At 45.2% G+C, this 17,446-nt stretch overlaps 1 protein-coding gene across 1 annotated transcript in view; it reads left to right on the top strand.

Moving 5' to 3' along the window:
* The window catches only part of CHP1 (calcineurin like EF-hand protein 1), a 69,320-nt gene that overhangs the window by 41,564 nt on the left and 10,310 nt on the right, over window positions 1–17,446 (top strand). The window contains exons 3-5 of the mRNA XM_082275769.1: window positions 781–861; window positions 5,964–6,091; window positions 8,874–8,935. Of these exons, the coding sequence (XP_082131895.1) occupies window positions 781–861; window positions 5,964–6,091; window positions 8,874–8,935 (271 nt within the window). The remainder of the gene's footprint in view (window positions 1–780; window positions 862–5,963; window positions 6,092–8,873; window positions 8,936–17,446) is intronic.

Below are 17,446 nucleotides of genomic sequence, written 5' to 3' on the forward strand. Positions count from 1 at the left end.
AAAATCCAATTTTTGCCCCTGTACAAATCATTAGTAAGACCTCCTGTAATACGCAGTTCAGTTTTTGGGCACCAGTTCTCAAAAAGGATATTGGAACTGGAGAAGGGCAACCAAACTGATAAGGGGCATGGAGGAGTTAAGTGATGAGGAAAGATTAGAGGAACTCAATTCTCTCTTGAGAAAAGGAGATTAAGGGGGATATGATCAACATGTATAAATACATAAGGTGTCTATATAGTGAACTTGGTGTTGAGTTATTCACTTTTAAGGTCATTCCAGAGGACAAGGGACACTCTTTAAGTCTAGAGGAAAAGGGATTTTTTCCAAATAAGGAAAGGCTTCTTCACAGTAAGAGCTGTGAAAATTTAGAATGGACTCCCTCCAGAGGTGGTTCTGGCCAGTGTACATAACCGGGTAATGCTATTTATAGGTATGGTTGATCCAGGAAATATCTGATTTGCTTCTCTGGGGAACAGGAAGGAATTTTTTCCCCTGCTGTAGTAAATTGGATCTTGCTTTGCTGGCTTTTTTCTCCTTCCTCTGGATCAACTGTGGGTATAAGTTTGTGTGTGTGTGTGTTTTTTTTTTTTTTTTTTTTTTTTTGTTTTTTTTTTTATAGGTTGAGTTAGATGGATTAATGTCTAACTGTGTAACTATAAATATGGGAGTCAGGAGAATGCTAATCAACTGGCAGAGGGGTGCCAGCACATCTCATGCTAACTTAATTTCCGTTGTGGCTTGACTTACATTTTATTTATTTTTTTCTCCATCTTTCAATAGCCGTGAAGATTTTCAGCGAATACCAGAACTAGCGATAAACCCATTGGGTGACCGAATTATAAATGCATTTTTCTCTGAAGGGTAAGTTTTCAGTCCTTTAACTTTTTTGTTGGTCCATGCCTTGGAAAAAATGTTGATTTATAATAATGTTTGTTATCAAGCTAAGGACTGTGGAGATTTAGCAATTAATTGGCACAATTGATTGCGCTAATTTTGTTTTTTGTTTAATGTTTTTCTAGTTCATTTGAGAAAATGCCAGTTGCGGTCTGGATTTAAAAGAAAACCACTTTCTTAGAACTGTGGAGCTTTGCAGCAGTTACATTTCATTCGTACTCCATTTGTATTCATATTGACCTGATGGGGTGCCTGCTACTTCACATTTTCCAAAATTAAGGAAGAACATAAAAAGTAGCACAATAGGCATCACTATTCTCACTATTCACCTTCAAACAATCTATTTGCACACACATCACGTGAACCACACACAGTACTGCAAAAACATGAAAAAAAAAAAAAAATGGAAAATTGAAGCACCACACCACTGTTAAAGGGTCCAGGTACAACTTTTCTCCAATAAAAGTCAGGGAGACAAGCCAATGTGTGTAGCCAATCTGTTTCTGGGGTCCAGAAATGACCACTGCATCAGTTGATTAAAAATAATATATATGGATTAGACTTTAACTGGACCTTCCCCACTCCCATAGTTAAGACTGTAAGCAACCTGTATGACTCTTCTCCCCCCTAAATGTTTGGTATTTTTGTACTCGATCAAAGGAGTTTTTTTTTTTTTTTTTTTAGAAATTCTGTCCCTTAGGTGATTGTAGCTGTTTTTTGCCTTTATTTCCAGATCCCTCACCCCAGACTAGAGGCTGGAAGCTTTCTTCAGGCCTATGTCAGCTTTCGAGCCAGCTCAGGCTATAGTTGTACTCTATCAAACCATGGCTGACTGGTCATGTCCCTAAAACAGGATTTGGTCGATGCTGACCTAAACCAAGTGATGGATGATTATATAAACTGGGTGATTTTTGGCCCTAATGTTTAGTTATGATGGGACACTGGAGCCTTCTCATTCTGTCTTACATCAGCCTTCAGTCAGCACACATGCACAGAGCTCTTTAACCACTTAAGCCCCGGAAGATTTTACCCCCTTCCTGACCAGGGGGTATTTTGCGATTCGGCACTGCGTGACTTTAACGGACAATTGCGCGGTCGTGCGACGCTGTACCTAAACGAATTTGACGTCCTTTTTTTTCCCACAAACAGAGCTTTCTTTTGGTGGTATTTGATCACGCGCTATAAACAAAAAAAGAGCGTCAATTTTGCAAAAATAATATTTTTCACATTTTTTTTATATGAAATTCCCCCCAAAAAAAAGTAAAAATCAAAATTTTTTTAAAATTTTCGGTCAATTTGTTTTATGCTACCTATGTTTGGTAAAAAAAATCGCAAAAAGCGTATTTTGATTGGTTTGCGCAAAAGTTATCGCGTTTACTAACAAAGGGAAAGATTTTTGTCTTTGTTGTTTTTTTTTTTTTTTTAACGCATAATGGCGGCAATCTGCAATTTTTTTTTTTTTTGCGGTACTGCGACATTGGGGCGGACAGATCGGACCCTTGACTGACATTTGTGACACTTTTGGGGTTACCAGTGACATTTCTACAGTAATCAGTGGTATACATATGCACTGTTACTGTAAAAATACACTGGTTGTGAAGGGGTTAACTTTATTTGGGAGGGAGGGGCTGTGTGTGTCCCTAGGGGCGTGCTTTCTACTGTGATTGGCTGTGGCTTGAGCTGTAAGGACACTGATCAACGGATCTACATACTAGATCCGTGTGATCAGTGTCTTTACAGCGAGGAGAATGACAGGTGGCTTGTTTACACAAGCTGCCTGACATTCTCCCTCTCCCCCGCCGATCGCCGAGTGACCGGCGGACATCGGGTCCGCTGGTCACACGCGCGGGGGGGTCCGTGACCACGCCTCCGGGGGCGCGCGCTCGCTCCCTAGACCCTCACAAGCTAGTGACATAGCCCTACGTCACTTTGCCTGTGAGGGGCTGACTGCCGACGTAGATCGGCGTTAGGCAGTCGGCAAGTGGTTAAAGGACTGAACTATGGCATTCCCTTGTAAGCAGCATTTGTTCCACAGACCGCTTCCCTTTTTATCTGTAGTGTGGGATATAAAGCTGTCTCTGACCGTTAGTCCTAGGAGCTATGGAGTGAGATTTGGTGATGTCACTACTGCGCTGCTCACGGTTTTGCAGGTAGACTACAGAGAACTTTTAATTGACACCCCCTGCGTATCGCATATGGCAGTGTTCCTGCATCGCAGAAGTGTGAACCGGCACTTAAGAGTACAATTCAAATTTTATTGAACAAACCTCCTAATAACTATTTTTTAAAACCTAAACGTACAATGCACTGTTCCAAATTATTACGCACAGTAAGTTTGAAAACACTTTATAGGTTGTAAAGAGCTGAAAATTGTCATTTGTTGTGTTTGCAGCATATTTACTGAAATCAAAAGCTATTTCAATCAAACTTATAACAACATTTTAACTTTTTAAACATTTAACATTTAACAGGTCACGTTACATTTTAACATGGGACCCCTTATTTGATAGCAGCGTCACAAGTCTTGCATCCATTGAACTTGTGAGCTTTTGGACAGTTTCTGCTTGAATTTGTTTGCAAGATGTCAGAATAGCCTCCCAGATCTGCAGTTTGGATGTAAACTGCCTCCCACCCTCGTAGATCCTTTGCTTGAGGATGCTCCAAAGGTTCTCAATAGGATTGAGGTCACACCATGACTTTCTCTCCTTTTATCCCCATAGCAGCCATTGATGCAGAGGTATTCTTTGCAGCATGAGATGATGCATGAAGATGATTTTATTACGGAAAGCATAGTTCTTCCTTCTTTACCAGGGAAGAAAGTAGTCAGTCAGAAACTCCACATACTTTGCAGATGTCATCTTTACACCTTCGGGGACCCTAAAGGGGCTGACCAGCTCTCTTCCCATGATTCCGGCCCAAAACATGACTCCACCACCGCCTTGCTGACATCGCAGCCTTGTTGGAACAGGGTGGCCGTCCACCAACCATCCACTACTCCATCCATCTGGACCATCCAGGGTTGCACGGCACTCATTAGTGAACAGGACTGTTTGAAAATTAGTCTTCATGTATTTTTCTGCCCAATGCAGCCGTTTCTGCTTGTGAGCATTGGGTAGTGGTCACCGAATAGTAGGTTTATGCACAGTTGCCAGACTCTGGAGGACACCAGCAGCTTCAAATATTGGTTTGCTGATATTTAATGGTATTTTAGCAGCTGCTCTCTTTATCTAATGCATGGATCTGGCAGAAATCTTTCTCAATGTGCCTTTATCTGCACAAACCCGTCTGTGCTCTGAATCAGCCACAAATATCTTAATAGTGCGATGATCACGCTGAAGTTTTCTTGAAATATCTAATGTCTTCATACCTCGTCCAAGGCATTGAACTATTTCACTCGTTTCGGCAGCAGAGAGATCCTTTTTCTTCCCTATAGTGCATGAAAAAGATGCTCTGCTTTAATGATGTGGAATCCCCTCCTTTTTAATAGTTTTTCCTTAAATTGGGCTAACCTGGCAATCTAATTATCACGGGTGTCCGAAATTGTTTTCAGCGATCAAGAGTCCTGAGACACAATACCATCCAGGAGTTAAAATGAAAAACAAAATATTTAATCTTTGTGACCCTTAAATAGAATTTGCATAATAATTTGGAACAGGGTACACACGTTAATTTCATTACCACCAAAGCAGCTGAAATCGATTAACAACCCCCTCTGCTACTTAACTGACCGGATCAATACCCCAGGAGTTTACTTGACTTGATGCTTTAGTCTTATTAACCGGTTGACGACCACACGCCATCTTATTTACTGCGGCAGTGTGGCTCTCCCAGGCAAACCGACGTAGGGCTACGTTGGTCGCACGCTTTCAGCTAGGGGGCGAGCGTGCGCCGTCGGCGGCACGCTCCCGCCCTCGCTTGTCAGCAGGAAAGCCGATGCACAGGTCAGGCTGCTCCGCCTGACACCCACGATCGTTCCCCGCTGGGAGTGAAGGACGGGCAGCTGTTGTAAACACAGCGGACCGTTCTTCTCCCTGGAATGATTACAGAGCCCCTGTGATCCTTCTATATAGGATCACAGGTTACTTGGCACTGATTACTGTAGTAATGTCACTGGTTCCCCCCCATAAATGTCAGTCAGGGGTCCGATCTGTCCGCCGCAATGTCGCGGTCCTGCAAAAAAATAAAAATAAATCGCAGATCGCTGCCATTACTAGTTAAAAAAAAAATAAAAATGACAAATCTTTCCCGTAGTTAGTAGACACAATAACTTTTGCAAACTTTTTTTTTTTTCAGAATTGTTGCTATGTTTTTTTTTTTTTTTTTCTTTTGTTTATAGCACAAAAAAAAAAATCGCACAGGTGATCAAATGCCACCAAAAGAAAGCTCTATTTGTGGGGGGAAAAAAAGGACATCAATCTTATTTAGGTACAGCATCGCACGACCGCGCAATTGTCAAAGTAACGCAGTGCCGAATCGCAAAATATGGCCTGATCATTAACCACTTTACGACCAGCCACGTAGACTTACGTCGGCTGACTTTGCGTGGGTGTACCGGGATGATGCCTCTAGCTACCGTGTTTTTTTTTTTTTTTTTTTTTTTTTGAGCTGGCGGTCGACTTTCTGGTGGCAATGACCGGTGCAGCTCAGAAGCCGCTCGAGCAGGAGGGGATGCCCCTCCTCCCGCCGCCCTCTGTGGCTCTGCCCAGGTCTCCCGTCCCACTGGGAGACCCGAGCACCCAGCCGGCGGATGCGGCTTCAATCAGGTCTCCGATGACGTAACCCAGAGGGAGCATCCATGACGTCACATCCGGGTTACTCAGGTGCTAAAGGCGGCAGTTTTTAAAAAATGAGTGTATTCAAAAATGCCATTTTCGGTGCTTTGAATACATGGAAGTGTAGTGGAGGGGTCTGGGGTCTTTTTTGGCCCTCGATCCCTCCATAAAGAGTACCTGTCACTGCATATTGCTGTCACAAGGGATGTTAACATTGCTTGCGACAGCAATAAAAGTGATCAGTTTTTTTTTTTTTTTTTTTAATAAACCCGTGTTTATGAATTTTTTTATTTTCAGAGAGGACCAAGTTAATTTTCGTGGTTTTATGAGGACTTTGGCTCACTTCAGACCAATTGAAGATAATGAGAAATCTAAAGACCCGAACAACCCAGAACCTCTGAACAGCAGAAGCAACAAACTCTTGTGTAAGAAACACGCCTTTCCTATTTGGTATTCTTTCCTCTTTTGTGTTCACTGTAATATATTGTCAGTCTGTTTTATATAAAAATAAAAACCTACGCAATTCTATTCCAAAGCAAATTGATCATAAACTCGGCCAATCCAGACGGAGTTTGTTAGTAATGGGTTAGCAGAGGCTTTGTGTTGAAACTTTGTACAGTACTTCTGTCCATTTTTACATGGCCTAATGACCAGGCAGGAGACCTGTTGTTGGGTTTTTTTTTTTTTTTTTTTCCTCTGCCTTAATTTGCATCTTGTCAGTGCCTGTAGCCTGCAAGTGCACAGTTAGGGAGAAGCAGCATACGGATGGGCTCATCTATTCATCTTTTCTCTGTGTCAGCATGTTCTTTAGCACATGAGCACTGCAGAAAAACCTGATTGGCTGGCTCTTTTGTGCCTAATTCTCCCTTGCCCAGTCTGAGCTCTGCTATAAGGGCACTAAGGCTGATACCAGGTCAAATTTAAGTACACTATTTGAATTAAAACATTATGTCTTCATTTAAAGCATGGGTGTGCAACCTTTTGGCCTCTCTGGGCCACATTGAGTGTAGAGAAATTTTCTCGGGCCGCATATAAAATATATACTATAGTTAATGTATATAAGTAATAAAATTCCCCCGCGCCCTTCCTGCGCGGCCGCACCCCCCTCACTAATTTACCACAACTAGAGGATGATCAAATGAAATGGAATCAGTATACAGAGGTTTACTTCTTCTGAGAGATATTAAAGGAACACTAACCACTATGACCACTTCAGTGATTTGATGTGGTCATGGTGGTAGGAGTCAGAAACACTGCACATGCTCGCCTCCCCCCCTCCCCCTCCCCTCCGAGGCAGCCTCTGCCTACCATTAGTTGGAAGACGCTGTGGCTGTAGCAAAAAAACAAAATTGTCAGGGGGCAGTGGGACGCATTGCCTGGGGTTCCGGGCTGCATGTGGCCCCCGGGCCGCAGGTTGGACATGCCTGATTTAAAGGTATGCAACCCTTACCATACAATATGGTGTTTATATTACCTTTTCAATGTTGATATCCAGTTATATTTTGTGCATCTAGGAATGCATCCAGCTCTTTAAAAAAACAAAAAAATATCTACTGGGCTAGTACTAGTTCTTGAGGGGGTATATGTTGGTAAATACCTGTCAGCTGCTATTTATGACAATGTTTAAACTGAAATCTGTTTAATATTTTGTAGTAATGTGGCATTCGGTTTTAAGTATAATTAAAAGTCAAGACCTTCTTATATTTTTTTTTTTTTTTTTTAGTTTGGATAGAATAAAGGGGGATTAGAACGCCTGTCAGTTTATTTTTAATTTTTATTTTTTTTATTGCTGCCTGTGCCCCTGTTGAGATTCACCCTCTATTTGTTTCATTCACAATTATCATTCAAAGTAAAAGAAAATCCTAAATGTTGGGTTGTCCCAAAAAAGTAATAGGGGGAAATCTTCCAATGAGGACACTGGGGTTCTGGTGACCTGGGGGGGGGGGGGGGGGATGCCCAAGGAATTCCCCAAAGAATTACCTTAATTTGCAGGGGTTTCCTCTTACTTCCTGTCTAACTATGGGGCAGGAAGTAAAGAGAAATCTCCTCCGTAATGAGCTACAGATGGTGGAAAAAAAAAAATCTGGCAAGGGTTATAATCCTCCCTACTCTATCCAAAAATAAAAAAAAGTTTTACCTAGAGTTATTCTTTCAAACCCAAACATTTTAAAGTAGAAGTGAATTTAAAATCTACCATTGAACCCCTTCTATTCTAGAAAGATAAAAATGTAACCTAACCATTGTATCTTTTTCTCTTGAGAAATATGTTGGTGCACTAAGCTGAAGACCAGGAGTAACAATTTGTGGCAAACTGACTTTTATGGAGGATCCAGTGTAGTTTGCCACAGACTGCCTTCTCTGTCTTCATCTTGGAGATTTTAAAGCGGAGTTCCACCCTGGGACATTTTTTTTTAAATAAAAATACCCCGGGACAGTCAGGGCTAGTGCATTCCACAATGGCTAGCCTCTGATCTGTCCCGGGTTGCACTTACCTGCAAGAAGAAATACTTACCTTGAAAATTTATTGTCCAGCGCTGCCATCTCAGGTGTGGGCAGCTTGAAGCCAGCGCGATCCTCTTCTGTGTCCTCTTCCGTCTTCTTCGGTCCCACGATGCACTGCACCGGCCCCACGGTCACTTCCAGTGCGGCAGCGTCATCCCTGCACAGCTTCTAGGCATACCCAGAAGCTGTTTAGCAAGGTATGACGGCGCCTGCACCGGAACTGACGTCGGGGCCGGTGCATTGATTCCTGGGAGCAATGACGTTCAGCTCCCAGGAATCATTGCAAAGCCAGGAAGTGACGAATCGCCGCGGCCACCGAGGGGAGGAAGAGGAAGTAAGGTGAGTATATTATCTTCTAAACCAGGTAAGTAAGAAAAAAAAAAAATTGTGATTATCCATTTGTTTTTCAGGTGACCCGAAGCGAGAAGATGGAGGCAAGTTTAATTTTAGGGTGGAACTTTGCTTTAAGCAGTTTGTAAAGACTTTGACTTCAAACTATTTCACCACCCCAGTTAAGCCAGACTGTAATAATGAAGTGTACTTGATTACAGAAATGTTGCTTTTTGTTGCAGAGGCCACCTGGTATCAAGAAAAAGTTTATTATAAAATGCATTATTCTTAAAGACAAACTTAAAAAAAAATGTTGAAACAGATGCTTTCTTCAATTGAAAAAAATATTAATGTGGTCATGTTTGCATGTTTCAGTTGCTTTTAGATTATATGACCTTGACAAAGACGACAAAATCTCGCGGGATGAGCTTTTACAGGTAAGGCTGCTTCTCCGGAATGATCTAAAAGGCAGATACTTAGGAATGTGCAATAAACAAATTGTCTACTTCACATTTCGTTTTAGTTAACACAACAGGGATGGATCTTATTAGGTTAATTTCCTTCTTTGAAAGTTGCCACTGAAATTAGTATTCCCTGTTCTAATGATGGCTCAGGATATTAATATTCATATATAAACCCGCGCTAGGCATATACAACAAAATATAATTAGATATGCAGTTGCTGTTCAGCTAGTAAAAAACTCAGAGATATAAAAGGTAATAACAGCGCTTACCCTTACAAAATATACAAATGACAATCCTAAAAATTTAAAGCGGTTGTAAACCCTATAAAAAAAATAAAAAAAAAAAACCTGCAAGACAAAGGCATAATGAGCTAGTATGCATCGCATACTAGCCCATTATGTGTAACTTACCTTAAAACGAAGCCCCGACACGGACCTCCGGACATCGCTGCGGGCGCTGCCATGATCCCTCGTCGTCTCTTCCGGGTTCGGCGGCTCCGGCGCGCTGATTGGCCGGAAGAGACGGCTCCGGCGCGATGATTGGCCGGAGCCGCGATGACGTCGCATGCGCGCGGGAGTGATTTTTCCGGCAAGCTCCCGGCAACTTAATTGAAGGTCCCCCCGGACCTTCAGAGCGCATGCGATGCGCGAGCGGCTGCATGCACTGTAAATATCTGCTAAACCGTAAACCGGTTTAGGAGATATTATTTGTACCTACAGGTAAGCCTTATTATAGGCTTACCTGTAGGTAAAAGTGTCAAAAAGTGGGATACTACCGCTTTAATAAAGTGTTCTGTGATAAAAAAAATTTAATTCATAACATCAAAGTGCTTGGGGGTTTCTAAAAAATCTCAGAAAGTTGCTGATCCAAGTGCTGAAAGTGCTCCAAGATATCGACAAAAAGTGCTAAAGTGCTTCAAGATAAAAAGAAACTGTTGGAGTGCTTCAAGACAAATCATGCAGTGCGGGGTGCTTCACTCCACTCCCCTCCTGTGTCCCCACTCACCAGAAATAATGGACCCTCAGCTTTTTCAGTTTAGGGGTCAGTAAGGCTTATAGTGGTTGAGATGGACGCCAATACATCGCCACACCACTGCTGTACCCCGACTTGCAAAGGATCTTTTTGGGACTCAAATGAAATTAACAGATACCATAGTGAAGTCCGTTTTTTTTTTTTTTTTTTTTTTTTTTTTTGTTTAATGCGCATATAAGATGTTACTTACAGGAATTATGTGCAGTAGCTGCTTGTAGAAGAACATACAGGCTCTTCCGGGAACGCCGTCTAGCGTCCGTTCCATGGAGGACAGGAAGTGACGTCAATGATTCGGTGTAACCGGAAATACGCCAACGCGTTTCGCCACAACCTTCCAGGGCGTCAAAGGACTCCCACCTAACAAAAAAAGATTTTTAGGGTTTTAGGTACACACTTTTAGGGAGTCAGATCAATTTTCTGAATCCAAATATCCCCAACTGTTGACTGTGGATAATATATATTTCCATATAACCCGGCTCTTTTGAAATACTGTTTCTCTTTTGTTCATTGACTGACACAGCTGCTGTCATTCTTGACCATTGGGTTATACTGTCCCCTACAGGAGTAGGACACTAGGCAGAAAAACTTCTGGCTACACCCATGGGCAGTCCCAGGGGGGTATACCCCCTCTCTCTGCTATAGTTACTTTTTTACCTGCCTAGTCAGGAGTAAGGATCTTTGGTCCTGGCAACATTTTTTACATAGTAGATCTCACAGGAAAAAAATCCAGGAGGAAAACCTTTTCTGTCAACTGCCGAACTAGACAATGGGCTGGATAATCTAGATCCAGTGGTCACCCCAATCTGGGCAGCGAGCATGCGCAGGCCTCAGCTCCGCGCTAGGTCGGCCGTGACATAGCCCCACTGGATGGGGGCTGGCCCTGTGAGGTAAATGTCTCACGAGGTCGCATACGTCCTGGCCTCGGCCTAAATCGCAGCATTCCTCCTGGCCGACAGCCCCCCCATTTCAATGGAGAGGAGGATCTGTCTGGAGTGGTGCCCACCTGGTTCCTGGTATGGTGAGTACCTCCCCCCCCCCCCCCCCTTGCTCCTGGAGGGTTTTGGGGTGGACAGGGGCCCCTCCTTGGAACGGTTGGATCCTTGGGTTCCCCTTCTTGTAGTCACCCCTCCCCAGTTTTTTCTCTTACGTCCGCCGACAGTCGCCGCCACCTCTAAGTCATCACTATTGGGTATTGACTTCCGGTCCGCAGGAGTAGCTAGGCATGAGACTTGGTCAAAAGAACAAAAGCATTTAGCATAGACACACCCATGGGGGCTGTCCCACTGGTCAATACCCCCCTGCAGTGATCCCACCCAACTCAGTTTGTTTCTGCCTAGCGTCAGGAGTAGTTTGGCTTCCCTGTGCTGGGGCTACAGTCTCAGCCTTTCTAATCTTTTTTCTTTGATTTTCTTTGAAAATGTCAGGTTTTTTTTTCTTTGATTCACTAGCTGTTTATTTTGTCAGCTTTAGTTTTAGTCGGATCTTCGGATGAAGATGGATTCTTGCGGAGCTGGGAATCGGACTAACCGCCCTGGTTCCCCAGGGCAGAGGGTCAGAGGGACCCCCAGCCCGCCATCGAGCGTTCAGCCATGTGTTCGTCCTGGCATTATGAACGACCCATCCCTGCTCGCAGCAGGGATGCAGCCTGTGAGGTGGCTACCTCACTGGACACATCTGCGGTGCTGCAGTGTCCTGTCCTTGGCTAACGGCATTCCCTGTCAGATGAGGACAGCGGCTTTCCATTCATAGAGGCACCCCACACCATCCGGTACAGGTAAGTACTGCTGTGTGGGGCCTCTGTCTGGGGTGGCAGTCCTGTGTTGCTGTGTATTCCCCATGTCTGTACCTGTGTGGGGCTCCCTGATGCGATCCCTGCGGGGGTCTCCTTTTTACATGCGGTGCTGTGTGGTTTTGGGGGCCCCTTCCCCTGTGTCACTGCAGTGTTTTGGGGGTGCAGACTGTGTGTGGCGGCCGCAGCGGGTAAAAACCGCGCGGTCCGCCATTTTAGGTATGGGCAAGCATGTCTGGCTTAACTATATGCTGTTTTGGCGCCATCCGGCGCCATCTTGTGTGTGGCAGAACGATCGTTCCGAGCACATGTTCGGCGGCCATCTTGCCGAAGCCTCCCATTCAGTTCTATGGGCAGCCATTTTCCCTGGGTCTTGCAGCTTATAGTTCAGCCTCTGATGACCTCCCTTCCTTTTCCTCTGAAGCAGCGATCGATGTGGTAACACTCTGTGGGGGCTCTGCAGACTGTCTCTTCCATAGCTCCTTGTTTTTGTCTCCTTTTTGGGGGTCTTTGTTCACTGTGCATATAGCGGTGGGCTGCACACTCCGCAGCTATCTTAAAGGGCCAGTACCTTTTCTTGTACTTTTTTACTGTAACTTGGGCAATGGAATCTCAGGACAGCAAATTCCCTCCAGCCCTGGTGGGGGACCCCAGTCCTGCTGTACCCCCTGTTATACCTGATTTGGCCGCTGTAGTGGCGTCTTTAGTGTCCAAAATGGAGGTGCTGATGGCTGAACAAGCTGCCCTCCGGGCATTGTGTCTTTGTTTGGTACACATAGGACCCGCAAGTCGGCGCAGGTTTTTCCCTGCCCCGCTGAATTTCATTACCCTGTGAATGAACTGTGGCGCAATTTAAAACGTCCATTCACGTTACCTAGTCAGTTTAAACTGCTTTATCCCTTTGCGCCGGCTACGGACACGCGCTGGTGTGTGCCTCCACAGGTGGATCACACTGTGGCCGTCTTAAACAAGGCTACATTGATTCCCACTGAGGACACCCCGGTGTTCCGGGATCCCACGGACAGGAGGTTGGAGTCTCTTGCCCGCCATTCCTACACGGTGACGGGTTCCTTGCTCAAACCTATTTTCCCTAGTCCTCCTCCAGGACGGTCACATGAGATAGGCTCCACCTCCTGCAGGAAACGCAAGCACACAAGTTTAAAACCGGCCGCCCCCTCAGTTCTTGTGTTTCCTGCGTCCTGCAAACACCGGCACAAGAGGGGATAATTCCCCAGTTTGTTATTTTTGGCCTGGAAACAGGTCCTTTTTACCCACGGCAGGTGTCCCTGGGTACCCCCTGCACCCCCCTGCGATACAGCTGACGAGGCAGTCAGTCACAGGTTATGGGGTGAAGGGTGAAGGGGGGGGGGGGGAAGAGAAAGGGGGGAGAAAAAGTCCACAACATCGGACCGAAACCCCCCACTGAAAATGTAAGTGGCTGCTGCAAGGGATATAGGAAACTCTATTTCTTGCCTCCCATCCCTGCTTTAGGCTAAGTAGGAATGGGAGAAGACCGAGCCAGGAGTACTCACTATGGCAGCAGGTGTAGCACGTAGTTTGACCACCCTCCAATGCCCTGGGAAGGCTCACGGGGGAGCGGATGGACGGGTTCCTTCCTTGCTTTCCCCCATCGCGCTGCTGTCACCACGCTGCAAACATTTCCATACATGCGGCAGAGTGTCGCACAGGAAGTGACATCAGCAAGATGGCCCCACCACAGGAAGTGGCCAAGCGGCCATCTTGGATATGGGCGAAATGCAGCAAATAACCAAGGGGATGCCCTTTCTTCGAGGGGCGGGTCCCAATCGCAATCTGGTGCGAATTTTAAACATAAAAAGGCACCATAGACGCAGCAGCGCGGTTATTACTTCAGACCTTGAAGTGACCCCCCCTCCAGGACGGTCGGAGGACCGGACAAAACTGCCAGAGACTGCGGAACTTAACCCTAGCTCTCTCACAGTAAGGAGGCAGGGGGGGATGGATGGGATGCCCAGCATACGGCTTACCCTCACTCTTTTTATATGGGGGGAAAAGATATATTTTTATTTTTTTTTTGGCAAGGGGGGAGAGGTGTTCAAGGGTTGTAACTAACTTTCTTTCTCTCTCTCTCTCTCTCTCTCTCTCTCTCTCTCTCTTCCCCCCTCCCCCCACCTTCCTCTGTTTTGTCACTCACTATCCTCTCTCTACCGGCTACCCTGGGCTCTGTGATTTCTCTCTTAGCCCAAAAGCCAGGAAATGGCGGAAGCCACGGAAAAACCAAAAAAAGAGGAAATATTGTCGCACATGCAGTGCAAAAATGACACCGGAAAGTAACAAACTGTTATGCGAAAAATGCATTAAAAAGATAATAGAGGAAGAAAGTAAACCCTTAGCGAAAGATTTCATGGACTTCAAAAAAGAAATGTCTACGCTACAGAGTTTACAATCAACTATCAACACGATGAAGGGGCAGGACAGAGCAACCACTTCATCCCAGGGGAAAAACCCCTAAAACAAAGGGAAAACCCAGGGCTCAACATCGCAAATACATGCGTTGCTAGAAATGTCACTTTTTGGGTGGAGCAACTTAAAGATCATCTGAGCAAAATCCCAGGAACCGAAGAAGCTCTGGATTCCCTAGTCCTTGTAGAGAAAGGGGTGGCCTATATGGCAGATGCCTCAGTGGAAGCAATAAGATTTTCTGCCCGCAACACAGGTCTTATCAATGCAGCCAGAAGAGCCTTATGGTTGAAGACCTGGGAGGGGGATTATGCCTCCAAAAATAAATTATGCAACATCCCATTCAACGGTAACCTGCTGTTTGGGGCAGAACTCGAAAAAGTTCTAGAAAGATCAGCAGACCGAACAAAAGGATTTCCGTTTAAAAAAACAAACAAAACAAAAGAAGTTTTTTCGTCACCCAAGACGTGAAACACAGGCGCAAAAACGAGAGACCTCAGACACAACACAGATGGACCTTCAACAGGAACAAAGCTAAACCCAATGTACTGTTCCAAAATGCAGCTTCTTCCAGCAAGACACAATGACGCCAGCCAGGCAGTGAGAGGCAGACTGCGTCATTTTCTTCCGCAGTGGAAAGCATTCTGCTCAAACAACTTCATTCTACAAACAATAGCCCAAGGCTACAAAATAGATTTGATTCAAAACCATCAAACAGGTTCAGAGCTACGAAAGTACAAGCCGGATCAGACCACAAAAAGATCATGAAATCCGCAATCAGGGAGCTACTAAGGGAAGAAGTAATAACGGAAATAAACCCATCCCTCTTCTCCCAGGGGCATTACTTACACATCTTTCTGAGAGTAAAACCCTCCGGCAAACCCCGATTTGATTCTGAACCTAAAGAATTTGAACAAAACGATAACCTACAGAAAATTCAAAATGGAAACGATTTTTTCAATTCGAACGATCCTCCCGAAGGCAGCATTTTTAGTAACGCTCGACCTGAAGGACGCCTACCTACATGTACCGATACACCCAAACCACCAAAAATTCCTGAGGTTTGTCATATTTACAAAAATTATAGCGGAGGCAATACAGGAACTCAGATTAAGAGGGGTCCAGATTATCCCTTATCTGGACGACTTCCTAATCTATGGAGCCTCCCAAGAACAGGCTATGGCTGGTCTACAGGAGTCCGAACTATTTCTCACCCACATTGGTTGGAAAATCAACTTCAAAAAATCAATCAGGATCCCTTCCCAGGAAATCTTATTTTTGGGCTACATCATCAACTCCACAAAGCAAAAGATCCTCCTACCAGAGGAAAAAACAACGAAGTTGAGCAACAGAGCAAGCCAGCTGAAGACAGGGGACCAGGAGAGCTGTCATGTCTCTTAGGACGCATGTCCGCAGCCATACCAGCGGTCAAGTGGAGCCAACTACACATGAGGGCACTACAACACCACTTATTAGATGGAGAGAAACCCTAACCTGGTGGACGCACAAGACCACTCTCAGGGAAGGCAAACCCTGGTTACCACAGACACAAGTCCGGGTCACCACGGACACAAGTGCATCCGGATGGGGTGCGCACATCGGACAGCAGGTCAGGCAAGGGACATGGGACCCCACTCTGACAAAAGCATCTTCCAACCTAAGGGAACTAACAGCTGTAGGGAGGGCTCTACTAGCGTTCCAAGAAACAGTAGTAACGCTGAAAACATGTGCAGATACTGTCAGAGAACGTGACACCAGTAGCATACATCAATCGACAGGGAGGTACAAGATCAAAGACCCTTATGAGGACAGCACATGCGCTCCTCTCCTGGGCAGAAACTCACATTCAATCCCTATCGGCGATACATATAAAAGGTTCGCTCAATACACTAGTGGACACACTGAGCAGAAAACCACTAGACCCAACAGAATGGCAACTGAACGACCAAATCTTTGCCAAAATCGTCAGGAAATGGGGAGTCCCGGAGGTGGATCTCTTCGCCTGGGCGAATACCAAGAAGGTGGAGAAATACTTCTCTCTGAAGAGGGAAAAAGACTCCCTAGGGATCCCATGGCCATTCAGGCTGGGGTACGCTTTCCCACCCATACAATTACTCCCCAGAACAATCAGGAAGGTTCGGACAGAAAAAGCAACAGTGATTCTCATAGCACCACTCTGGGCAAAAAGATCCTGGTTCTCGGCCCTGAGGAAAATGACAGAGGCAGAACCCTGGACCTTGCCACTACAGAACGACCTTCTTTACCAGTCAGGAGCCCATCACCCTCCACTTCAAACCCTAAAATTAACAGCGTGGATGTTGAACGGGGCATTCTACGAAGAAAAGGCCTCACTGCAAAAGTGATAGAAACCCTTTTAAATAGCAGAAAACCCGTTACACAGAAAATATAGGGGAAAATCTGGAATAGGTACTCGGCAAACATGACATAGTAACAGTGCTGGAGTTTTTACTGGACGGAGCAGAAGCAGGGTTGACAGTAAGCACCCTCAAGGTACACACTGCTGCACTTTCTGTCTTTCTGGATACCCAGCTTAGTGCAAACCCGCTAATTACACGGTTTTTCAAATCTATAGCGAGATCACGCCCAATCGAGACCATGAATGTGGCACCATGGAACCTCTCCTTGGTACTCAAGGCTTTGACTCAAACACCTTTTGAGCCAATCTCGGAAGCCTCTGTAGAAAACCTGACACTCAAGACGGCTTTTTTGATAGCAATTACTTCAGCCAGAAGAAGGGTCAGTGAACTCCAAGCACTCTCAAAGAGCCTTTCCTCCCCGTCTTTCCAGACAAAATCATACTCAGGACTGACCCACTGTTTCTTCCTAAAAACTCATCAGAGCTTCACAGATCTCAGGAAATCATCTTGCCATCCTTTTGCCAAAATCCGGCTAACCAAGGAGAGGCTATGTTCGCAACCCTGGACGTTAGAAGCTGCACCCTAACCTATTTGGAAACCACCAAACAATTCAGAAAAGCCCCAAATCTATTCGTACTGTTCGGAGGGATACATAAAGGAAAACCAGCGTCCAAAAACTCCATTGCCAGATGGATAAACGCAATAAAAATGGCTTACGACAATCAAAAACAAGCTGTACCAACACACGTGAAGGCACGCTCCATAGCCACGTCCTGGGCAGAGAGAGCTGAGGCCTCCATTCAGCAAATTTGTCGAGCAGCCATCTGGTCCAGTGATTCTACTTTT

The sequence above is a fragment of the Pelophylax lessonae genome (assembly GCF_965119305.1).
Source record: "Pelophylax lessonae genome assembly, chromosome: 13".
Classification (NCBI taxonomy): Eukaryota; Metazoa; Chordata; class Amphibia; order Anura; family Ranidae; genus Pelophylax; species Pelophylax lessonae.